General features: G+C 42.5%; 1 protein-coding gene across 1 annotated transcript in view; it reads left to right on the plus strand.

Annotated features, from left to right (window-relative positions):
* The first annotated feature begins 11,940 nt into the window (after positions 1 to 11,940).
* Positions 11,941 to 26,661, plus strand: part of LOC126355313 (carcinine transporter-like) — a 180,154-nt gene continuing 165,433 nt past the window's right edge. Inside the window, exon 1 of the mRNA XM_050005605.1 lies at positions 11,941 to 12,000. Within this exon, the coding sequence (XP_049861562.1) occupies positions 11,941 to 12,000 (60 nt within the window). The remainder of the gene's footprint in view (positions 12,001 to 26,661) is intronic.

A 26,661-nucleotide genomic window follows, 5' to 3' on the forward strand; every position in this document is an offset into this window, starting at 1 on the left:
GCAAGGGAACTTGCTGTTCCAACAGAACAATGCACGTCCGCATGTATCCCGTGCCACCCAACGTGCTCTAGAAGGTGTAAGTCAACTACCCTGGCCAGCGAGATCTCCGGATCTGTCCCCCATTGAGCATGTTTGGGACTGGATGAAGCGTCGTGCGTCGTCTCACGCGGTCTGCACGTCCAGCACGAACGCTGGTCCAACTGAGGCGCCAGGTGGAAATGGCATGGCAAGCCGTTCCACAGGACTACATCCTGCATCTCTACGATCGTCTCTATGGGAGAATAGCAGCCTGCATTGCTGCGAAAGGTGGATATACACTGTACTAGTGCCGACATTGTGCATGCTCTGTTGCCTGTGTCTATGTGCCTGTGGTCCTGTCAGTATTATCATGTGATGTGTCTGACCCCAGGAATGTGTCGATAAAGTTTCCCCTTCCTGGGACAATGAATTCACGGTGTTCTTATTTCAATTTCCAGGAGTGTATTTTGTACGAGCTGTAAATAAGTAGTTGACACTATTAAAGCTCCATACCTCGTACTATGGAGAAGTGGTTACCGCATTCCTCCATTCAGCAGTTAGCAATATGTCCTGAGGAGGGTGCCTTGCAACAGTCACCGAAACGTCGGAATTTTAAAGTTGACAATGCGGCCTCAAGTCCAGATGAGTAGATTAACTGTTTCTGTGACGCTTTCGCGTTTTTTAAAGTGAACGTGTAACGAAACGTGCTACTCGTCTTTGGGTCTTCTTTATTTTCCCTGTCAGTATTGAATGGTATGGCTAACATAATGACCATCAGTATTCAAGTATTGGTCTATACTGCGTTCTAGGGTGGTTCCTTTGTTGCTGAACTACATTTATAGTCGACTGTTTCAATCGAGCTCAGTCTGACATCTGCTTCACTCGCGACTACTTTTACGCGGTCGTTCCATTTCAAATCGCTGCTTACGCATACTTTAGATATCTTACTGAAGTAACAGCATCCACTGATCTCTCTGCAATTGTGTAATACTACAGTACGCAGTCTGTCTTTGTATGTATCCGCAATACCTTACTTTTTTATGTTGAGGATCAATTGCCAACGCCCAGTAGAAATTTTTTATTCTCTGCGGGTTTTCCTGCATTTCGCTACTATTTTCTAGCGTCGCATCTTCTTCTGCATACAACACCATGAACAGCGAAGAGCCTCATTTGGCTTCCGACGATTTCTACTGGTTCAGTTATACAGGGTGCAAATAAATTCCGGGAACACTTTCAGTTATTTATTGCACAAGAACCAAACATTGTACAGATATCATACACATGACATTTTGAAGAGAAATCCTGAAAGTCTTTTTCATATATACCATCACAGCATAATTTGGTAGTTTGACGATAGTCAGTGCTAGTCCCAAACATGGCGAGTTCAGGTGCGTAGCGATCTTTCTGTGTGCTGGAGTTGGACAAAGACAAATGTGCTACAGCTGTTCAACGGATGTTTAGAACCAAGTACAGTAATAAGCCACCAACAAGGAAGACCATTTACCACTGTCACAAAAAATTCGTTACGACGGGTTGCTTGTGTTCGGCAAAGAGAAGCGGACGTCAATGTGTGACTGAAGTGAATGTGGAGTTCCTGCGAAAGACATTCATTAGGAGTCCAAGGAAATCGGTTCGTGGTGCATCCTGTGGACTCGAAGTGGCTCCAATGACAGTGTGGAAAGTCCTGCGACAGAAGTTGTGATTGAAACCACGGGAAGCGACTGCCACAGTCGACGATGCCATGCTGGGACGGGTATGGCAAGAATTCTATTACCACATTGACCTCTGACGGGTCACTCATGGTTCGCATATCGAATGTTTGTAAAGAAAACCTTTAAGAGTTTCTCTTCAAAATGCAATCCGTATGACATCTGTACAATGTTTACTTCTTGTGCAATAGATAATTGACTGTGTTCCCGGACTTCATGTACACCTTGTATGAAGGATGTTTTACAACTACACCCACAAACTTCGACAGAATGTAGAAGGTGCATGAAGTAACAAAATGAAGATAGGAATCCGCGTTCGCAATAGGCCTTCCAACAACGCAAAATTTTAGACGCCTGCCCTGCCACTATGCCTTCATTCTGGCAGAATGCGTGACGTTGAACGCAAACGCAGCACGAGCAAATTGAGACCCGTGTCTCTGATATTCGGTTTACGTCACTGATTGCCATGATCGCTAGAGCAGCACATGGAGTTAGCTTCTGCATAGACGGGCCTTGTCTCCTATGAAAGCGGTGTTCTGTTAAGAATAAAATACCATTATACTACGTGCTTAAAATTCCCTCCGCCAGTGTCGCAGCAGCCTGGCATGAGCGGGACTCGCTGAAAGACAACGGGCATTGTGAGAACAACTTACCATTCTTCATGTACCCTCGACTGTAAGTATTCAAGAAGACTCCACCAACGTTTCGTAATTCACGACCTTGACATGGCCCAATATAAAGAACTCAAACTGGTTGAGCGCAGGCGACCGTGACAGTCACTTCGCAGGGCCACCTCGATCAATGCAGCTATCCGCTTAGTGCAGTCCTATTTGGATTCTGGGTCGACAGACAGGTTTGGATCCCCCATCGCGGTGCAACCACATACGTCAACCGGCTGCAAATGGCACTCCGGGAAAACTTCTCGGATGAACGTTGTATAGCTGTCACCTGTGATTAAAGGCTAAGCATCTAGAGGCCTATCAGGTAAACGTAGATCACGCCAACCCATACCTTGAACTTTCCCTAACGACCTTGCTCAAGGATGTGGTGGGGGATTCGCCCCAACAAACACTTGACGATTGCTGGATTTTAACGCACATTCATTGGGAAAGAACATCTCTTCCTTGAACAAGACTTACGCATTATAACACGGCAGATGTGCGTATGCTTCGTGATGGACCTCTGCCGTTTCGACGCCCTGTGAACCCAACCGTTTCACCCGGATTTTGATGGATGGCGGCAAACGTGAGATGATACGGTTGATGCCTATTTGTATGTCATTGCCCATAGATGTTTAACGCTACTTATCTATTGACTCTCGCCTTACCTTACGTGAGCTCGCGCTTCTCGGCCTAGCTGAACATGTCCATGGTCCAGCACATCAGCAATGCGACAAGTTTTCCTAATTCACTCCTGTACTTGATTCCTGTTGCTTCATCACGTTTCCTTCAATGGCCACGCGATCGGGTAGTAACAATGACAACTGTAATTCTGCAGTACATGTACGTCGTTTCCCTCTGCTACGACTGCCAGTGGTCTATACTGTGCTGGCGTCACTGACGGTGAAAATTCGATGAATCTCTGCACAAATGTGTTGGTCAGTGTTTCTAGTATGCCTATCGACCGCGTCAAGTCGCTTTTTGCTGTTCTGAGCGCACAGTGAGCACTTACAGATGCCCTGAACAATATTGTCTTAAATCAAGTACGGCCTGGGAGGCTCTGGCTGATTTCATGCAACCCCACGTAAAGAACCATTCATGAATTACCTTCCTCATGAAAATTCCTTGCCGCACACTGCAGGGACAATGAGGGCATCCGTGCAGTGTTTTCATGGTAAGTGTTTGATTACCACCATACAACCGGAACTTGGCTCGCTCTGATGTTCATCTCTGCTCATACGAACTGCTGGCTATGAGGCCAATATTGTGTCTAGACAACGAACTGCAGAACAGAGTAGAGAAGTTGCGAGAAACAAAAGCGGACGCCTTGTATGATGAGGGTATTGAAAAGTTGGCACAACGCTGCGAAATATGTCAAATTCGGAATGGTGACTCCGTAGAGAAGTGGCTGGAGGGTACAGCAAACTGTTTAAAATAAAACATTTTCGATTTTCACTGTGGTTTCCATTTCGTGAGTGACCGAACATTACTTTACGAGTAGTCCTCATATAGTGTGGGGCATTCTGGCCGTGGTCTGTGACGTCTGCTACCGGAGAGGAGGCCTAGCGGCCGCCGGCGGGGCCTCGGATTCGACTCTCCGTAGCGTCGTTGAACGACGTTCCTGGACCACAACTTCTACATCCCTTAGAAGTTTATCAACGTAATTCTGAAACCACTTGTACTTTGTGAAAAATGATGGTCCAATAATACTTCAATGTGGAACGCCATCTGAAGACGTATCTCCATGCCAAAATACATGCTCTGTTTTGTTTCCTACGAAACCCTTCAGTCCTGTGGAAAAGAGTGATATTCTGTACGCCCTTATTTGGCTAATTTGGAGGTATTGGGTAACGATATCGAGTGACTGCCGAAAATCAAGGAACACGACATCGACTTGTGGGCCTATGTCTACTGCTTTCTGCGTCTCGTGGCCGAACAGAATGAGGTGGGCTTCACATGGTTGTTGTTCTCGAAATCTATTTTCGGTCTATAGAAATGTCGTAGTACACGAACATATAATGTAGCACTCGGAAAGGTGATTAGGGGAGCAGGCCTACAGACCAGGGCACCATTTTCTACAAGTCGGTACAAATTTTAGCATATGCAGATGACGTAGGCATCATAGCACTAACAGTACCACCACTAAAATAAGCTTTTACGGCCTTCACTCAAGCAAGTATGAAGATGGGTCTTATGATAAATGAAGATAAAACTGAATAAATGGCCTATGGGAAAGCATATGAACCCAATATGCCGTCAACTTTCAGTGTGAATGGATACTGTTATTATGGTCCTCAGTCCAGAACCTGGTATGATGCAACTCTCCATGCTATTCTATTCTGTGCAAGCTTCTTCATCTTCCAGGACATACTACACCCTACATCCTTCTGAATCTGTTTAGCGTATTCATCTCCGATTTTACCCTCCACGCTGACCTCCAATACCAAGTTGGTAATCCCATGTTGCCTCCGAATATGCCCTACCAACCGATACCTTCTTCTAGATAAGCTGTAATGCCCCTTCTCTCCAATTCTAATCAATACCTCCTCATTAGTTATGTGATTTTCCCGTCTAATATTCAGCATTCTTCTGTAGCACCACATTTCTAAAGCTTCTATTTTCTTCCTGTCCAAACTATTTATCGTCCATTTTTCACTTCCAAACATGACTACACTCTATACAAATGCTCTCAGAAACTACTTCGTGACACATAAATCTATACTCGATATTAACAAATTTATCTTCTTCAGAAACGCTTTCCTTGCCATTGCTATTCTACATTTTATACCCCCTCTACTTCGACCATCATCCGCTATTTTACTCCCTAAATAGCAAAACTCATTGACTACTTTAACAGTCTCATCTAATTCCCACAGTATCACCCGATTTAATTCGACTACATTCCATTATCCTCGTTTAGCTTTTGTTGATGTTCATCTTATATCCTTTTTTCAAGACCCTGTCCATTCCGTTCAACTTATCTTTTAAGTCCTTTGCTGTCTCGGTCATAATTACAATGTCATCAGCTAACCTCAAAGTTTTTAATTCATGTCCATGGATTCTAATTCCTATTCCGAAATTTCCTTTTTTTCCTTTACTGCTTGCTCAATACACAGATTGAATAACATCGGGGATAGGCTACAACAATGCCTCACTCCCTTCCCAACCACTGCTTCCCTTTCATGCCGCTCGACCCTTGTAACTGCCACCTGGTTTCTGTGCAAATTTTTTACCCCTGCCACCTCCGTAATATGAAAGAGAGTATTCCAGTCAACAGTGTCAACAGCTCTCTCGAAGTCTACAAATGCTGGAAATGTAGGTTTGCCTTTCCTTGATCTATTTTCTAAGATACGTCGTTGGGTCAGTATTGTCTCACGGCTTCCAACATACCTACGGAATCCAAACTGATCTTCCCCGAGGTCGGATTCTACTAGTTTTTTCATTCGTCTGTGAAGAATTCGTATTAGTATTTTGCAGCTGTGGCTTATTAAACTGATAGTTTGGCAATTTTCACATCTGTCAACACCTGCTTTCTTTGAGATCGGAATTATTATATTCTTCTTGAAATCTGAGGGTATTTCGCCTGCCTCATACATCTTCTCACCAGATGGTAAAGTTTGTCATGCCTGGCTCTCCCAAGGCTATCTGTAGTTGTAATGGAATGTTATCTACTACCCTAGCCTTGTTTCGGATTAGGTCCTTCAGTGCTCTGTCAAAATGTTCACGCAGTATCATATCTCCCGTTTCATCTGCATCTACATTCTCTTCTATTTCCGTAATATTGCCCTCATGGACATCGCCCTTGTAGAGATCCTCTATATACTCCTTCCATTTATCTGCTTTTCCTTCTTATTTTGAACTGGGTTTCCATCTGAGTTCTTGATATTCATGAAAGTGGTTCTCTTTTTCTCCTAAGAAGTCTTTAATTTTCCTGTTGGCAGTACCTATCTTACCCCTAGTGATATGCGCCTCTATATCCTTCCATTTGTCCTGTAGCCATCCAAACGTAGCCGTTTTACACGTCCTGTCGATCTCATTTTTGAGACGTTTGTATTCCTTTATGCGTGCTTCATTTACTGCATATTTGTATTTTCTGCTTCCATCAAATTAATTTAATATCTCTTCTGTTACCCAAAGATTTCTAATAGCCCTCCTCTTTTTCCCACTTGATCCTCTGCTGCCTTCAACATTTCATGTCTCAAAGCTACCCATTCGTCCTCCACTGTATTTCTTTCCCCCATTCTTGTCAATCGTTCCCTAATGCGCTCCCTGAAGCTCTCTCCAACTTCTGGTTCTTTAAGTTTATCAAGGTCCCAACTCCTCAAATTCCCATGTTTTAGCAGTTTCTACAGTTTTAATCTACAGTTCATTACCAATAGATTGGGGTCAGAGAGCACATCTGCCCCTGGAAATGTCTTACAATTGAAATCCTGGATTCTGAATCTCTGTCTTACCATTATATAATCTGTCCAGTATCTCCAGGCTTCTTCCATGTATACAACCTTCGATTACGGTTCTTGAACCAAGTGTTAGCGATGAATAAGTTACGCTCTGTGCAAAATTCTACCAGGAAGCTTCCTGTTTCATTCTTTAACCCAATTCAATATTCACCTACCTCGTTTCCTTCTCTTCCTTTTCCTACTATAGAGTTCCAGTCCCCCATGACTATTAAATTTTCGTCTTCCTTCACTACCTGAATAATTTTTTTTATCTCATCATACATTTCATCAATCTCTTGGTCATCTGCGGAGCTAGTTGGCATATACACTTGCAGTATTGTGGTAGGCGTTGGCTTCATATCTATCTTGGCCACAATAATGCCTCCACTACGCTGTTTGTAGTAACTTACCCGCATTCCTATTTTTTCTTCATTATTTAACCTACTCCCGCATTACCCGCATTTGATTTTGTATTTATAACCCTGTAGTCACCTGAGCATCTAGTTCCTCCTGCCACCGAACTTCACTAATTCCCACTATATCTAACTTTAACCTATCCATTTGCCTTTTTAACATTTCTAACCTACCTGGCTGATTAAGGGATCTGATATTCCACACTCCAATCCGTAGAACACCAGTTTTCTTTCTCCTGATAACAACGTCCTCCTGACTAGTCTCCGCCCGGATCTCCGAATTGGGGAGTGTTTTAACACCGGAATATTTTACCCAAGAGAACGCCATGGACAGACTTTTGAAAGAGTTGATAGCTTCACATATCTTGGTCCCACAGTCACTTGCTTTAATGACATCTCAACTGAAAGTAAGTTTCGGATGATATGAGCAAATAAGGCACATTTTGCCTTGAGTATTCCGGTCAAGACTCCTCAGCCACCCAACAAAATTCGCTATTTATAAAATCCTTGTGAGAGCAATTCTCACTTACGCTTCGGAAACGTGGCTCTTGACGGAAACCGATGCAATTCTGCTTGAGGGGAAAGTTTTGAGAAGAATAATTGGCCCTGTGGTTGACAGACGACAGTGGAGCAAAAGGTACAATGCAGAATTGTACACTATATATGTCGATACTCATGTAACAAAACTCATACGATCAGGAAGGATAAGATGGGCAGGTCATGTGGCTAGAGTAGAGGAGTTTGAGGTGATGATGAAGATTCTCTTTGGTAATCCATGAGGGCAAAGAGGGCGAGGTAGATCTCAACAAAGATGGCTGGATGGAGTGAAAGAAGCTCGGATGCAGAAACTGGAGGAGGGTAGCATCTGACAGAGATGGATGGCGGAAGATCGTTGGAAGGCCAGGGTTCATCCTGGACTGTAACTTCACAGAAGAAGATTGCCCGTTATATTTTAGCTACCGCGCATGGTTAGTATCCCGTAAAATAGAGTTGATGGAGTGGTAATATGTGTCATCTGTTACGAGGAGGGACGATTTTCTTCATACAATGTCTTTGAGAAATGTAATTTGGTCATGAATGTTAAAGAGGAATTCTATTTCAGTCGATGCGTTCAGATTATTACAAACGTTGTCATGCAGTACAGCTGCAGACCTCAGACTACAGTCACTCTATGCAATTCTGCAAGCATTCCAGACTATTCTATTTAAAGTAACACTTTCTAGTACGTTAGGCTGCGTCACTTTCAGTCTCACGTTCTTATACTCTATCGACGACTCGACGTCTCTGCTGAGATTTTCTTCATGATCTCCTGATTTTCACGTTTATCTGAACACCGGAAGATCCTAGAAAAGATGCTGCAGAGAAGTGGAAACGTCCATAGAATAGAAGCAACTGAAGAATAAAATACAGTAACCTGAAATCCTGGAAGATCTTACAACATCTTTATTCTGTCTTATTAGTGAATTTGAGGCGAATGTGAGCGGTAATGTACACTTGCTACAGGCATTCTATGCCTCTTTCTAAAATGACAGTGTGTGTTCGATTTTGATCTGAGGAAGTCGAATAACGAAAATGTCCAAAGAACTACTCCGGCGCCCAGTATAACAAAAACCCTCAGTGGCTAAGCCATTTTATAGCATCAGTAGGAATATCACAATGATATGTGTTAATAGAGGTTCTACTTGTCAGCTGGAATTGGTTTGTATGTTCTTTCTATTTTCTTTTTGAAACTTGCTTTTTTGGTTTTTCTACGACCAGTCGCTTGCTGAACTCCTCGGTGAAGTGACCAAAAGTAATCACCCATCATGTTGGTGTTCCAGCGGCCTTGGTAGCATTTCTCCATCACTTTAATGTCCTGGTGAAAACCCTCTCCTTGCTCCTCAGTAACATCTCCCATATTGCCCGGGAAGTAATCAAGTTGACTGTTCAAAAGGTGAACTTTGCAGCTCGTTAAACATCCTACAGCTTTAAACTTCTTAACCATTGTAGCTATAATAGAAACACATTCTCGGTCTTTTTCATGTCACAAGAACTTTGTAATGTCTTGCATGAATGATATCCATGCTTTTCCTCATTTAAGGTCGCTGAGGATTCTAAGTTAATATCAAACATGAATTTCCTAATGTCAGGTCCGACAAAGCTGCCTTCTTTTAATTTTGCACTGAAAGGTGGGGAAACGTTTGCCAGATATACTTACAACGTGATTCATCTTAAGGCAAAGCCTTTACAAATTGTTTCATTAGGCCTAACTTTATATGTAGAGGTGGTAGCAGTAGGTTTTTTTGGGTCTACAGGATTTTTGTGTAGTATGTTCTTCTCACCTGGTTTTAAAGATTTCCTCACAGGCCAGTTCTTCCTGCACCAGTGTTCATCACTAGCCCTACTGTCTCTTTCACACAAGAAACATGGAAACATTGTAAAGCCACCTTGCTGACCAAGGAGCATGCATGTTAGCTTTGGATCGCCACATATCATCCATCCATAAGCAGAATAGCCTATTTAGCACTTTTTCTAGGTTTTCATAGCTGTCTTTCATATGTACAGAATGTATAGATGCATACATGTTACCATTGTGTAATATAACAGCCTTTAAACTAGTTTTGGATGAATCAATAAACATCCTCCAGTCTTCCTTTTTGTATTCAATACGAAACTTATTCATCAGACCAGGAATGTCTGAGCAGTACACTAATACAACTTATTGTTGAAAAACTTGGTAAACTGCTGTCCTCGCTTTCTATACACGTATACGCTGGTTCCAACTGCCAGTAAGTACTTTTCTTTTAATCTAAAGCCAAGCAATTAGCTAACCAAATCGTTAAGCTTGTTCTGAGTAAACAATCTGGGCTCTAGACTTTCTGTATTACAATGGAATTCATTATCATCTGGTTTATTTACATTAGAAAATACTTCTTTTGGAATGGAATTTAAAGAATCTGGTAGTTCAGTAACCGGCATATCTACACCAAGCCCTATTGCTCAGATGGCAGATGAAAGGTTCATGTAACTTATTACCTTCTTGTTTTTCGATTTATGAGCAGTAATATAAACACTGCAAAAGTAGCAATCATCAGAATGATTTCTAGGCACCCTCCATATCATAGGAACTGTCTAAGGACACTTTCTCAGATCTTCAGCACACACAGGACATACCTTATGTGGCGCCGAATATTTTTCTTGATCACTAAGTTTAGATCCAAAGTATGATAGGTAAACCTTTTTCACAAAGTCTGTAACATTTCTTTGGTGTTTTTTAATCACAACTTTATCACAAACACAACAAAAGCTGTCAGCAGAGTTTTTACAACCATGATTAAACATTGTACTGAACACATGTACAGGAAATGGGAAAGTGAGGTTAGGTTGACAGTAAACAAAACATTATCTGTTAACAAAAAAATAGAATCGTCCTCTTTTTGGCAGCTGATGTTTTTTAGTAGTGCTACCAACGACATCTACATTCATTCCACCTCCTTTTCAAATTATGTTAACAATTTAGAAGGTGTAAAAATATTTAAAAATCACCTAATTTTATAAATATAACTGTAAAATTTGAAGAAATTGTGGGTGATACAGTTTTTTAAGTGTCGTATTTGGATTTCTCACCATAAATAAACATAAGAATAAGGTATTTTTGGCAAAAATATTTTCCATCGTTGACCTGTGTTACCTTCGTGCAACGCCTTTACCAAGTAAATAGTACGTGTTCTAGAAAGCTCTTAAAGCTACTGTAAGAGATAAAACACTAGAAACAAATAATTAAGTGTCCTGTACATTCATTGTCGATGTTGAAGTTTTATTTTAATGCCATATCATTAAGCCTTAATTCTTTAGGGAAATTTCAGATACTACTGTCACCTATTTGTTGAGAACTACAGTCTTACCTACAAAAACACTTCAAAACATCAATCACACTATCTACAGTCAATGGTCCACGAAATCAGCCTGGAGGTTTGATGTGTAAATGAACAACGGCTTAACCTTATAAACATAAGAAATTATTCACCTCATCGTAGTTATTGGGACTATTGGAGATGGTGGATTTCGTAGCTAGTAAGGCAAACATGACATCTGTTGACAGCCGAGTTCCTTTGGTGTCTTAACTATGTAATCTTGCTGCAGAGGGGCTCTTTAAAACTTGCTATTACTTTGGAAATCTGCCTTCTATGAATATTGACGCTAAACAACGATTTTAAAGATATGAATGAAAAGATTTAATTTGTACTTTATTACAAAAGTGTTTCGACAATTATGATAGCGTTGTTAAATCTCCACACTTAATGGTCGTGATGTTTAAAACCATTTTCACTTAATTTCAATGTGAATTTGATTCACAATGTTTTGTTTAAACTCTATTAAATTAACTGGAATGTGTCATTTAAGAGACTGTGCTATATTTCCTCTGTGAAGACCTCTGGAGAAGATGCAGTATCGTTTGAAGCGCTTACTCTGCTGTCGCTCACTACCTGTATCTCCGTAGAGACAGTTGCTACAATCGTAATTATCCTTCAGTAAATCATTCACCCTACTCTTTCCTACCTTATCATCCCGTCACCTACATTCACCTGAAAGAACATTTCAAACCTGTGGTTATCTACTTCTTACAAGGTTGTTAGTGTGTCAAGAGATAAAGTTCCCTCATTTTAACTGCTTGCACCACAAGGTATGCGTACGATTCGTGTCGTAGTGGCGCATTTCTAATATGACTTTCACTTCGGCAACTCTGAGTGGTTCTCTCTGCGTCGAGGAGCACGAGATGGAGGTATGAACAAACATTAATATCAGAAACTATGTGTATTTCCCTTATTTACGTGTAATTCTGGCCATCAACTTTGAATTCCACGGATAATTTCCAGTAACCAACTGCTACTTATGGTCACTATCCATACGACTATTATAGCGCAATAGCAACTCTGTCTGTTACGATTTCAAGACTAAACCGCCCAGCCCATTTCTATGACGTTTTGTGGAGCGTTAGCGTGAACCCAGTGGGAGAAGACAGACCACTTTATAATGCGTTTAATGCAAGATATTTACTCCTTATCTGTGGAATTTGAACTTAATGATTTTGGTCAAACTTCTTTTGTTTGTATGTTCTACGCAGAATGATTCGGAATAAAGAGCACAATGCTTATACAGTGCCGACCGTGTTTAAACCTTGTTTCCATAGTAATATTACTATATGGCAACGAACCGTTCTATGTTATGTTTTCACAACTAAACCGCTGAATCGAATATGATGAAAATTTATATGGATACAGATTGAAACATCAGAAAGAACTCAGGCTGGATTATAAAGTAATGGAAAAAAATCGACCCCCAAGAGGGCCATGTTTGGAATGGAACATCTTGTTTTACATCAATGAACATAAACCGTTTTAAAAAGTTATTAAGTTTCTGGCATAATGCGCACATTATGCAATGTGTAGCTGCTTCAGTAACACGATGATAACTGAGCACTGCTAAGCCGCCGCCCCGCCTCCCCGCTCCCACACCATGAGTTATGTTTACCCCAGCAGGAAGAGAGGAGCTGATGTTACCGCATATGCAACAGCTTATTTACTCACCATCACTCATCTTAGAGAAACTGGATGTATATGAGCAGAGCGGGTAACAGCTAGCAGTAGTATAACTAGTAAGACGAATACATTGCTGAATTTGTTGGTGGTATGAGGGTACACAGGGTGCTAAATTGCTACTGTTACCTCTGTGTCTACAGATCTACATAAATATTTCAAAAGTCAGTGTGTAGTTCATGGTGGAGGGTACATCGCACCGTTGTTGTGAACTTCATTTCCTGTTCTGTTCATGTATTGAGCCAAGGAACAGTGTCTACGTAATACGTGTGTAAGCAATATAAACCCTCGTACCTTTTACTCACAGTCCCTACAGCATGTATACGTTGGTGACACACTAACTGTAGCACGTTCACAATGGAAACGTGCTTTAGAGTTATTTCAAGGTCTGTTTCTGTTGCTACATCAAAGAAGAGAACAAAATTCTCAAAGTGGTTTCACTAGCGTCGTTGATGCAATTTTCTTTACACATTCACCATAATTTCCAAGAATACGTTATTACGAGTCTAGCTCATCTATTCTTTGCCCTAATATTGATTTACCGATTTCATGTCATACCACTTCCTAGTCATAAAAGAGACAAGCTCAAGACGTTCACCACTTAACTATACCGTTCTTTTTCTTTGACATTACACTTATCCCCCTTTATAAAGAGCTGCCATTAGCTCCAGAATGAGATTTTCACTCTGCAGCGGAGTGTGCGCTGATATGAAACTTCCTGGCAGATTAAAACTGTGTGCCCGACCGAGACTCGAACTCGGGACCTTTGCCTTCGCGGGCAAGTGCTCTACCAACTGAGCTACCGAAGCACGACTCACGTCCGGTACTCACAGCTTTACTTCTGCCAGTATCCGTCTCCTACCTTCCAAACTTTACAGAAGCTCTTCTGCGAAACTTGCAGAACTAGCACTCCTGAAAGAAAGGATACTGCGGAGACATGGCTTAGCCACAGCCTGGGGGATGTTTCCAGAATGAGATTTTCACTCTGCAGCAGAGTCTCTGCAGTCTCGGTCGGGCACACAGTTTTAATCTGCCAGGAAGTTTCATATCAGCGCACACTCCGCTGCAGAGTGAAAATCTCATTCTGGGAACATCCCCCAGGCTGTGGCTAAGCCATGTCTCCGCAGTATCCTTTCTTTCAGGAGTGCTAGTTCTGCAAGTTTCGCAGAAGAGCTTCTGTAAAGTTTGGAAGGTAGGAGACGGATACTGGCAGAAGTAAAGCTGTGAGTACCGGACGTGAGTCGTGCTTCGGTAGCTCAGTTGGTAGAGCACTTGCCCGCGAAGGCAAAGGTCCCGAGTTCGAGTCTCGGTCGGGCACACAGTTTTAATCTGCCAGGAAGTTTCAGCTTCCATTAGTTAAATCAAGTGCAACTTCTGTCGAAGTTATTCCGCAATTCCTTACGACGGTAATGTTTTCCAGGTCACAACTCCATTGTCACCGGTACTTCAGTCTTACCGCGTGTAATACTCATATGCAATAGTAAGATGTGCTTACATTGCGCTAAGGAATGAAACGTATGTGTAAATGAATACATGAATGGAATCTATGATCTTTGCCACTCCAAGAAATTTTACGGTCTATTCGGAGAACATATAGTCGACCTTTTTCATTTGTCGTATGGAATGAGCATGTATGACTGAATGGCTAGCACATTTCCATACTAACTTGATATACACGGTGAACCTTAACAAAACCAAGAAGCTGCGAAACGAGTAAGAAGGGTTCTCTGAACATCTGTCGAGAAATGCATAGTTTGCCACAGTAGATGGTCTCTACCTATAACAGTTCCTCTGACTACTTGTCTTGGGTTCATTGTGTGTTACCGACTGTGTCACTGACACAGCGTACTGCATGCTGGAGAATGGTCCGGTATTGACGTCGGGAACAAGCCGAGGTGGAGTACGGGCAGGCAGATGTAAACAGTCGAGAGGCAGCACGGCTATACCAAAACAAGTACGCTCACAGATACTAGGCACATAACACAACAGTTCAAGCCTTTTTTTAGTTTGCGTGATCATGAGTCCTTTCAGACAAACGGACATGCACGAAGATGGTGGACCTGATCCACATTATATTGAGATTAATTCTAGTACAAACTCCAGACGAATAGCCCATCAACATGGTGTAAGCTAAAGTACGATAATGTGTATCCTGCATGAAACTATAACTATCCATATCACCTGCAGTCCCATGCAGTCCACCCTGAACATTTGGTGTCACATGGATGCGATGCAAATCCCTGCTGTCTTCCTCGACGATTTCTTGTTGTTGTTGCATGAACACATCCAATTGCAAACACATGTTCGTGGGACCTTTCTTCTCTATTTCCAGTCAGCAATCCGTGAGTGCAGTTTGTCTTATTTATTAATGTGTAAGGTGTACAGGAATTAACGTTAAACATAATCTGACAGGTGGCAAGATATATAGGACTGTACATTCCACTTTTCGCCTGGCAAGCTATAAAGCTTGTGGCCAATGGTCTTGTTGCAGAGGTCAATCAGGCTCCTGTCAGATCACTGAAAATAAGCGATCTCGGTGTGGGTTATCACTTGTATGAGTGACCGTCTGACGGTCGAGGGGTTTTGGCAATCCAGCTGAGGAGTTATTTTGTTGAGAAACAGCGTCTCCGGTCTCGAAAACTGATATGACCAGGAGAGCGGTGATATGACTACTCGCCCCTCCCTATTGATATCCAGTTATCGGCTGTGGATTACACGGCGATGGGACGGCATAACTGGGCCTTAAGAAGCGTATTAAGACGGAGTTTATATAGCATGTAAAAACCAGGAAAAGATTTCTGCAGTTTTGTAGGAACTTGTGCTTAATGAAGATTTCTTTTGACATTGACCATCGTTTCTGCTGAAGGCAGAATGCTGGAATACTGATTAAAGCTCGTGGTTGAAACTACGTTCAGTTTAGAAACGGAACACAATTGTCTGTAGGCAGATGGATCTTTAGACAGGAATTTCATGAGTAACACAGGAATTAAAGGAATTCGTGAAGCTTCAATGAAATTTATGAAAATTTTGACGCAATCCAAAACAAATGAGTACAGTGGCCCCGGTGTGGACCATGTGATATACAAGCGGTCCATTGGAGAATGAATTGAACAGTCTGAAACTCTACATACATCAAAAAATCTGAACATACACGCCTGGAAATTTAAATAAGAACACCGTGAATCCATTGTCCCAGGAAGGGGAAACTTTATTGACACATTCCTGGGGTCAGATACATCACATGATCACACTGACAGAACCACAGGCACATAGACACAGGCAACAGAGCATGCACAATGTCGGCACTAGTACAGTGTATATCCACCTTTTGCAGCAATGCAGGCTGCTATTCTCCCATGGAGACGATCGTAGAGATGCTGGATGTAGTCCTGTGGAACGGCTTGCCATGCCATTTCCACCTGGCGCCTCAGTTGGACCAGCGTTCGTGCTGGACGTGCAGACCGCGTGAGACGACGCACGACGCTTCATCCAGTCCCAAACATGCGCAATGGGGGACAGATCCGGAGATCTTGCTGGCCAGGGTAGTTGACTTACAACTTCTAGAGCACTTTGGGTGGCACGGGATACATGCGGACGTGCATTGTCTTGTTGGAACAGCACGTTCCCTTGCCGGTCTAGGAATGGTAGAACGATGGGTTCGATGACGGTTTGGATGTACCGTGTACTATTCAGTGTCCCCTCGACGATCACCAGAGGTGTACGGCCAGTGTAGGAGATCGCTCCCCACACCATGATGCCGGGTGTTGGCCCTGTTTGCCTCGGTCGTATGCAGTCCTGATTGTGGCGCTCACCTGCACGGCGCCAAACACGCATACGACTATCATTGGCACCAAGGCAGAAGCGACTCTCATCGCTGAAGACGACACGTCTCCATTCGTCACTCCATTCACGCCTGTCGCGACACCACTGGAGGCGGGCTGCACGATGTTGGGGCGTGAGCGGAAGACGGCCTAACGGTGTGCGGGACCGTAGCCCAGCTTCATGGAGACGGTTGCGAATGGTCCTCGCCGATACCCCAGGAGTAACAGTGTCCCTAATTTGCTGGGAAGTGGCGGTGCGGTCCCCTACGGCACTGCGTAGGATCCTACGGTCTTGGCGTGCATCCGCGCGTCGCTGCTGTCCGGTCCCACGTCGACGGGCACGTGCACTTTCCGCCGACCACCGGCGACAACATCGATGTACTGTGGAGACCTCACGCCCCACGTGTTGAGCAATTCGGCGGTACGTCCACCCGGCCTCCCTCATGCCCACTATACGCCCTCGCTCAAAGTCCGTCAACTGCGCATACGGTTCAGGTCCACGTTGTCGCGGCATGCTACCAGTGTTAAAGACTGTGATGGAGCTCCGTATGCCACGGCAAACTGGCTGATACTGACGGCGGCGGTGCACAAATGCTGCGCAGCTAGCGCCATTCGACGGCCAACACCGCGGTTCCTGGTGTGTCCGCTCTGCCGTGCGTGTGATCATTGCTTGTACCGCCCTCTCGCAGTGTCCGGAGCAAGTATGGTGGGTCTGACACACCGGTGTCAATGTGTTCTTTTTTCCATTTCCAGGAGTGTATTTAAATAAACGAGACCACGATATAGTCAGTATACCTAACGTACGGATAAACTAATGAAAAATCGATACTATGCCATGCGCATCGATAGCTAACTGCCTCACTGGACAATGGATATTAAGTTTGAGCACGAGCAAGGAGCATTTACAGTTCTGGAAATTCTACAGGCCTATGTCACGCCTAGCTGCAAAATGCAACTCTCACCCAAACCACACATTCGTATAGGTCGTATGCGTGAATGGCTATCAGAAAGTATCTTCAAAGGAAGCTATCGTTACAGTGTTCAATAGCAACAACGTGGAAGGACCAGCCAAGAACACATACAAGCATAGAAACTGGCGGAAAGCTGACTACAAACAATTACGAAGAAAGAGGTTACAGACTGATTCGATAGGGCTCACATACATACCATGCGGCCCTCGCAGGCTCGCATTTCGCCTCCAAAGAATACCGAACAAGGTGTTCGCGATGTCGTGTAGCAGTGGGAGCCACAATGCAGTATTATTGGCGATAGCTCTGTAGGGGTAATATGGAACAGTTGCTAATGTAACCATCTGTCCGAGCTCGCCTTACTTGATTCTATTACAAACATAAAGTGTGCTGCTTTCTTTCCAGGGATGGCACCCAGCAGTTAACATCGTGTAAGTGGTACAAGGCAGCAAAAAATCCTGTTAGTAGCACACATGTAAATGGCTTAAAAGTCTAGTAAAACTTTTGTCCATTTCCTACAGTAACTACAGAAAAAATACAGACATTTCAGGACAATGTTTTGGACAAGTAAAGACTGGACTTTGGCCCGGATTAGACCTGTGTAAACATTCTACGCAATGGACTGGGAAAATTCATTAAACAAGATCAAGACGCTACGGGATGCATGTCCCACCACCTTCCCCAGCACAGGCACTCTTATGTAAGCAATCGAATCGTGTTATGCACCGCTGCTCTTGTTGACATCGTGAGTATGAGTCGCCAGCACAGATGATGGTGATGCTTGGTTTGTGGGGCACTCATGTGCGCTGTCATCTGCTTTCGTACAAAGTCCTAATTATTACAGAGTCCAGTCTAGCCACTGTCACGAATAATGATGATGATGGTGATCAAATGATGAGGACAACACAAACACAGTCTCCAGGCAGAAGAAATCCCCAATTTGTGTGGGAATCGAACCCGAGACCCTGTGATCCAGATGCAGCAAGTCTAGCCATTGGACCACGAGCTGCGGCCCCAACACATATGCAACTACAGCCTGAGAGCTTGAGTCATTGTATTACGCCGATCGTCGACAGTCTTCGAGTGACCTGTGCAGTCGTTTCAGCAACTCAGATAACGTAAGGATGTAGAGGAGATCTCCTATCGATGAACTAAGCCATTTTCGGTTAATTTATCGCGAAGCCGAGAGTGTTTCGACGACAGCTGTACGAACTTAACGAGGACGGTTCCCATACTTAGGACGATCGACATTTGTTTCTGGTCTTACTCAATTACTTTTCAAATCATTCGTAACTAACAAGGGGAGGACACAACGTTTGGAACGCTATTTACTGTAATCTTCGTACACCTATGTGTAAGCAGTACCGCGTACTTCTCAAGCGTTATTGAAAAAAATCGCAAGATAATTTCGGTCGTCAAATACATACCTGCGCGTGGCCATTTTTACCACGAAGAGGCATCTGCCGAGTATGCCGGCACGGTAGCTCAGTGTGTTTGGTCAGAGAGCTGGTTGGTCATGTGAAGTCCACAACGACCAAAGCCAACGATCAACAGCGAGAGAGAGAGAGAGAGAGAGAGAGCTAAATGTGGTTAGCGTTCAAGCCCCATAATCGCTGTATCGCTGGATCGAGTCGTCAGCTTTTTCTATTTTCAAGTCATTTTCTTTACAATTTATATTACAATTGATATAGTGGGAAAAATACGTGTAATCGGATGAAATTTTACTAATTTTACAATGTTATTTGGCAGTCTACAAATTTTTATTATCATAAATTATATAATATTCATAACTATCGACTAGTAAACAACCAAACGCACAAAGTGATACTGAAAGTGTGTGCTTGTCCGTGTCTTGAAAATTGTTCCTATTTCATCGAAAGAGAACGAGAAATTTCTTCTCGTGAAGACGCTATTAAAATACACTAGATACTTCATGAGTAATTATCAACGTCGATATTTAAGGAAATACTGCGCTATTCATGGTTTGCTTCCAAACTATCGGCTGAAAGAGAGGTTTTTGAAAATGTAAACGACGTTTGTTTTTCCACGGACGTTGCGTATGCGGAAACATTGCATTTATTCAGTGCAGCTGGTGCCGTTTAACTTTATGTTTCCAAGTTTTTACGAAAAATGCCATCCTGCAACTTGTACTCCTAATGTCGAAAGCGACGATTAATTGTACATCTTTCGAAAGCCGTGTGTGCCGGTCAAAATTTGCAGGTAGCAAGTAGTTTCGGACTCCAGCTAGGTATAAGGGATTTCTCAAATCACGGACCATCATGCATTTTCAGTATCACTTTATGAGTTTGGTCGTTTACTAGTCGATAGTTATGAATATTATATTATTTTTGTTAGTAAAAATTTGAAGACTGCCAAATAACATTATAAATTTCATAAAAGTTCATCCGATTACACATATTTTTCCCATTATATCAATTGTTATATAAATAGTAAAGAAAATGACTCTGTTGAAAGTAAAAAATATGACAAACGGGACTCGATCCAGCGATCACGGGGCTTCAACGCTAACCACTCGACTGCTGCTGCTTCGTGATTAAAATGGACACGCATAGTTATATGTTTGACGACCGAAATTATCTTGCGATTTTTTCAATTACGCTTACACATTTTGTTGTCCTCGTGGAGTATTACGAGTGTACGCAATTTGCAGTAAATCTGCGTTCCAAACGTCGTGGCCTCCCCTTGAAAGTACAGCAGCTATCTTTACCTTTTTACATTTAATTCTGTATGGGAAATATATTGTCTATTCTGAAATGCTTTCATTTTATTGCGGAATAAAATCACAATGGAATACAAATTATTACTTCGTATTTAATTCGGATTCATTGAGAGATACTGGCTGATTACTGCCCCGCGCCGAAGACAGAGGCACATAACACGAAGAACATACTTTGGAAGCTGAGAAAAAAATTCTGGACCGCATCACGAAAATTCCACGCAGAGTCGTCGTCCGCGAAGTAGGTGTCTCGGACACTGTGGTTCATCGCACTTTGAAAGAGAACTGTCTGCAACCTTACCACTTTCAATGCATGCAAACGTTGGAAGAGCCTAATTTCCATCCGCCACGACGATTCTCACAGTGGTTTTGTTGCAAAGTGCGCTGCAGGATTTTGTAAGCAAAATACTCATCACAGATGAAGCGTGTTTCACTCGCACTGGAGTAACTAATTTCCATAACATGCGCTAAAGGAACGTAAACAATTAGCGCCAAATAGTAAAAACACATTTTCAGCATCGCATTTCCGAAAATGTATGGGGTGGTATAATCAATGATTACGTTATTGCACCTCGTGTTGTACCTACACGAATGACTTTTCACAATTACCGAACCTTCGTAGATGTTACATTGTTATCACTTTTGCTAGAAAATATTCCGTTATCTGTGCGTCATAACATGTGCTTCCTCTACTATGATCAAAGATTATGAAGATTTTTGAAAAGACGATTTGCAGGAAGATGGATAGGGCGCTATGATCCAGGGCGACGGCCAGCACGCACTCGTGATTTAAATCTAGTGAATTTTTACTTTTGGGGCCATATGAAGGAATTAATTTGTACTCATCAAGTAAACAAACAATGGACGAACTTAAACAGATGATTTTCGATGTTGCCAGAACTTTTAAGACCAATGTGTTTGTGTGAACTAGTGCAATAAAATTTGATTCGCCGTAAATTCGGATCGAACATTTGTTGTAGTATTGCCGTAAGAAGAAACAAAGTAATGTGGGTTTCATTTCCGTTACGGTAGTGTTTTACTAAAGCAAAATAATCTGAATTCAATTTTGTTATGGTACTGTTGTAAAAAAAGAAAAATGTGGATTGTATTTAATGCACAATGAGTTACAGGGTATTAGGTTGATTTTCGTTCAACGATGAAGATCTCTTCGGCCTCCACTTAGCTGCTCTACCCCTCATGAAAGATAAAGGACAAACAAACATATATATATATATATATATATATATATATATATATATATATAGTTCTCAGAAAATAGCATCATTCATATGAACATTGATTTTGTTACATAAGACTTAAATTAACTGGCTCGGTTGGATACTTACCGTATGTCGTTGCTGCGGTAATGGTCACTATAACAGAACCTATATCGTCACACCGAGTAGACACGTCTATACTTGAGTAGTCGAGGCGTGTGACACATTAATCACTTGATTCGGAGTGTCAGACATCTGTATAACATGTTTAAGATTCAGAACCCGTGGAATAAAGGCTAATTTGAAAGTTGATATTTTCACAAACACTTCCAAAGTTTTATAGTGCTGATGAACCTGTCTGATAAATCATATGTTGAAAGGCCGTGAGCTACTAAGCTATGTTTTGGTACACCGTACGTTACTATCGTTGCCGTGGAATATTCGCCGCCAAGTGAAGCATACTGCCTGTCGGGGATTAGATTATGTTTTGCGATCCCGAACCACGTGCAGATCAGTGATATTAGCCTACACTCTGTGCATCCCTCCTACTACAGTTTCAGATGTCAAGAGTGACGTGTACTTTTTCAGTCACGCATACACCGATCAGCCAAAGCAGTACGATCTCGGACACAGCCTAGTGGCGACTGGGGCACGTGACGCAGTAACAAAATTATGTACGCTCAGCGGACGGGAACGGGGGTCATACTAGAGAGGGCGTGGGTTGCAAGTGAGGAAATTCATTAAGATAAGTGATTTTGACAAAGGGAAGTTATTATTACGCAGCCTTGTTAACGAGTATCTGTAAAACGTCAAAGGTGGTCGAATGTTCATGTGCTACTGTCGTAAGCATCTACGGAAAGAGGTAGAGGGACAGTGAACCTATCACTATGCACTAAATGGTTGGATATCCACGACTAATCATTGAACGAGGGGTTCTGAAGCATATCTGATCTGAAAAGTATGATGAATGCTGACCTGTGGCATCTCTGCCTCAAGAGCACTATACTGGTGTGTTTCGGAACACACTATTCGTCGTACGTTGGTGAATGTGGAGCTCTGCAGCAAGCCACTCCTATATGTTCATATGTTGACCTCAGGACGTCGTCAGTTACGATTGCAGTGGGCACGGGAACACCGCGATTCGACCGTCGATCAGCGGAAACCTGTCGACGCTGACGGTGAATCACATTTCTCCTGCACTAGGTCGATGGTCGTCTCAACAAACACCATCGTCGATGTGAACAGCTGCTCGAAACGTGCAACGCGCTAGAGGTGCAGGGTGGTGGGAGCAGTATCATGTTATGTTGGACATTCTGCTACACTTGCGTGGGACCTGTGTATGAGCAATCGAAGACAAGCTGCCAGCTGTTAGCCATCTGATGTCTTCCCCGACGGCGACGTCATCTTTCAGCAGCATAGTCGTCCATGTCTGGGAACCAAAAATTCGCTGCAGTGGTTTGAGCAGCATTATAGTGAACTCACATTGATGTCTCGGTGACCCAGTTCGCCTGATGTACATCCTATGGAACCTACCTTGGTCGCTATCGGGCGCTATCACCGGGTACGCAAATCAGTGCCTCGTTATTTACGCGAATTATATGACCTTTCCATACAACTCTAATGTCACATAGCTCCACAAACCTACTAACAATCTGTCTGATCCCTGATACGCAGAATCAGTGATAACTTTCGTTACAAAGACGGACAAACAAGCTCTCAAGCAGAGGGCCATCATATTTTGGGTCATCAGAGTAGCTTTTAGTTGCGCATGCGTTTCTCGATATTTAAGAGCTAGGAAAGGAGACAGTTCTGTGGTGTATTCTGTGAAATATATAACAGCAATTCCATTACAAACTTAAGCCTTATTGGCTTTCAGTTGTTTGATTGCCTGTTAGTGCCGGGTGATAATATCGGTATTGCTCGTTTGAGAGTCTATGAGGCGGTCGATTATTGCTTCTATAGCACAGTCTTGCGGGTGTAAATTTTTAAACGTGGAATCTAAAACTTCTACTTCTTGTCACCTGTGTTTAGTTTCAGCGTCAGACTGATCCACGAGAGATTAAAAATCGTTTTAATCCCATTTATTGACTTCACATACAATTCGAAAGTCTTAGAACTTCTTGACTGTCCAAATTATTGCACATTTCGTGCCTGGCCCACTTCCTTTTTTCCGCATCCCTACAATATCTTTTATAGCAAGAGTACAGTAGCCACTGTTTTCAAAACATCGTACTATTCGTACCACTGAATCTGTGCGACTGTTCACCGTCTTTTATTAACTTATATGGAACTCATTTATCCAGACGTGACTCATACCGTCTTTCTACTTTGATCATAGTTTTTATGAATTTACCAAATCTGTAACAAATGCTGCTATTTACGTAAAATAGTTTGATTATTAATCTCTGTGACTTCAACGAAACACAAATACCGATTTAAATTTTTTGATCAGCTTTCTCCCTTTTGCAATCATTGTTCCTACGAAAGCATCATTGTTGTCGATTTCTCGCTCTTTAATCACGAAAATGACGGCTCTCTTGGTAAATGGTAAGTATAGGATATTTCTTGCACTCATGGTCTGTTGAAAACGTTGTAGATGACGTACGTACAGTTTCTCCAGTCGATAACGCAAAAGATAAAGTTATCACCAACTGCTGTCGCATGTTCGGGGAATTTCAGTGCTCATGTCACTGCAAATTTGTCTCTAAAAACAAACAATCATTAATCCTGGTCAACTCAACTCCACGAACCACGGTGACTCTCGTGCTTATTTATTGTCAATCGGACCACACTAGAATTTATGCCTCTCCTTCTCGGAACAATTTTGTTCCACTTCATTAAATTGTTTTTCATTTCAGCGGTGTGACGTCTTATAAAATACTTAAAAAGTAAAAATACTAAAACAAATCGACGTTTCATCATTGTTGCAGTAGTCATCGTCAGGAAAAAGACTAATTTGCTGATGAGCGGGTGATTCATTATAATACTAACGGTGTTATTAGACTGCCGACAATACATATGTAGTACATCACACAAGCGCATTGCTGGGTGTTAGAGAGAGAGATACAAGGGATTGCAGGTAGTTGGTAACTCGTAACGAATCAACGGGAAGCGTCTGCAAACCCTGTTTTAATAATCTTAGTTGAGGAGAAATGGCGCCAGTTGCTCATACGCCCCGCCATCACGAGACGATTTGATTTCTGAGAGCCAGGACGCGGGGACGCTGAATCAGTTTTCCTTGTTGGTGTGGCCAGCCTGCTTCAGGATTTCGATTGGATCTCCTGTTTTGGGTGCCTTCCGGTTTCCTCAGTGAAAGCGGCTTAACGCACACTGGTTATTGTGTACGACAGCGGCGTTGGCAACTTTTTCTGTATCCTTAGTGGTCCCTACAAAATTCTGGATTCTGCGAAAACCCTCGTAAACTTTTTTGATGCGTCTTTTCTACCGAGCGGTTCTAGGAGCTTTAATCCGGAACCACGGTCCAGCCTCGGCCACGGTTGAGTGTGATGTCCTTAGGTTAGTTAGGTTTAAGTAGTTCTAAGTCTAGGGGACTGATGACCTCATATGTTAAGTTCCATAGTGCTTAGAGCATTTGTACCATTTGAAGGCAGTTGACTTTATGCTTGCTTGAAGATGGAGAGAGGCGGGATCACATATCTACTCCGTTGTTTGCACATTTATTTAGAACGTCAGGTGAAATAACTTAACTATAAGCGTAACAGCACCTGGTGACGGGTATCACTTGGTATTCGTTCCTGAGTGATGCCGATTGTATCATGACAGAGCTGACAAATATATCAATCTACACGCTGCTCATGCATAAGTGAAACGATATAAATAGGAGCTTACGCATACGATTCTGTGTGACCGTTAACCATACGCTTGAGGGCTCAGCTTTAGTTATGGATCTTTGGTGGCTTGAAATATATTCAACGTTGATATCCCACCACGTCTGACGGATGGTTCATTTTTGTGACAGGCATTTTATGAACAGTAAATTTACGAGGACAGTGTTTATAGGGCGTTTAAAATAAGTTACCAATTTTACAGGGGAACGTAATTGCCAGTGTGTGCTGGATGCGTCAGCAGATGATCACAATACAATGCTAAGCCTACTCGGCACGGAATCTGGCTAACTAGCTTGACTGCGTAAACAACAAGCCGCCCGATCTTTCTCAAGCGATGTTAGAGACACACGTTGGTGATAAACTTTCGTTCCCGCATATCCTATAGCTGAATTCGTCACCTTCATAATGAACCGCCAATCGTTACAAATGGCTCAAATGGATCTAAGCACTATACGGCTCAACATCTAAGGTCATCAGTCCCCTAGATTTAGAACTACTTAAACTTAACTAACCTAAGGATATCACACACATCCATGCCGAAGGCAGTATTCGGACGTGCGACAGTAGCAGGGGCGCGCTTCCGGACTGAAGTGCCTAGAACCAATCGGCTACAGCACCCGGCGCCAATCGATTCGTAAATGGTCATAGTTACTGTGATATTTTGATGTTAGGTAACTTCTCAGTTTGCAGTGAAAAACATGTGTCGCTTTGGATTTGGTTTGTGTTAGGTTACATGTTGCTGGGTATTAAATGTAGATAATGTATTGAAGCAGTCTTCAGACTTAGAATGGTATCGCTGTCTGTTTTCAGTCTCGAGAAAAGAGCGATTGTGTAAAGCTCTCCATCAAGAATTCGTGCGTAAGTGATGAAAATAGGATGAAATATTTATAAATTTCTCGTCTCTCATAAATGATATGAGATACCAAAACGAGATTCTGGCAAATGATAGCGGGCTGAGACGACAATGTTTTACCATATGATTAACAAGCGAAACTTCCTGATCTACAACGATGTTCAAGAGACTACAGATTATTTCAGGAAAATAATGTAATTATTGAGGACCATCGATAGCTGATGAAACGAGAACTGCCGTGGGTCTCGTAACAATGTACGTGAAGAAGCAAAGAAGTTACAAGATTTATTTTTGTGCTGAGAGTGGGCTGCGTCATAAATTATTGACTTGACTTGCACTTAGTTCTTAGTTTAATAATGCATTATTTTAGAATTTCGTCACAACTTGTACTGCATTAGAACAT

Source organism: Schistocerca gregaria, chromosome 3, assembly GCF_023897955.1.
Source record: "Schistocerca gregaria isolate iqSchGreg1 chromosome 3, iqSchGreg1.2, whole genome shotgun sequence".
NCBI classification, from domain to species: domain Eukaryota; kingdom Metazoa; phylum Arthropoda; class Insecta; order Orthoptera; family Acrididae; genus Schistocerca; species Schistocerca gregaria.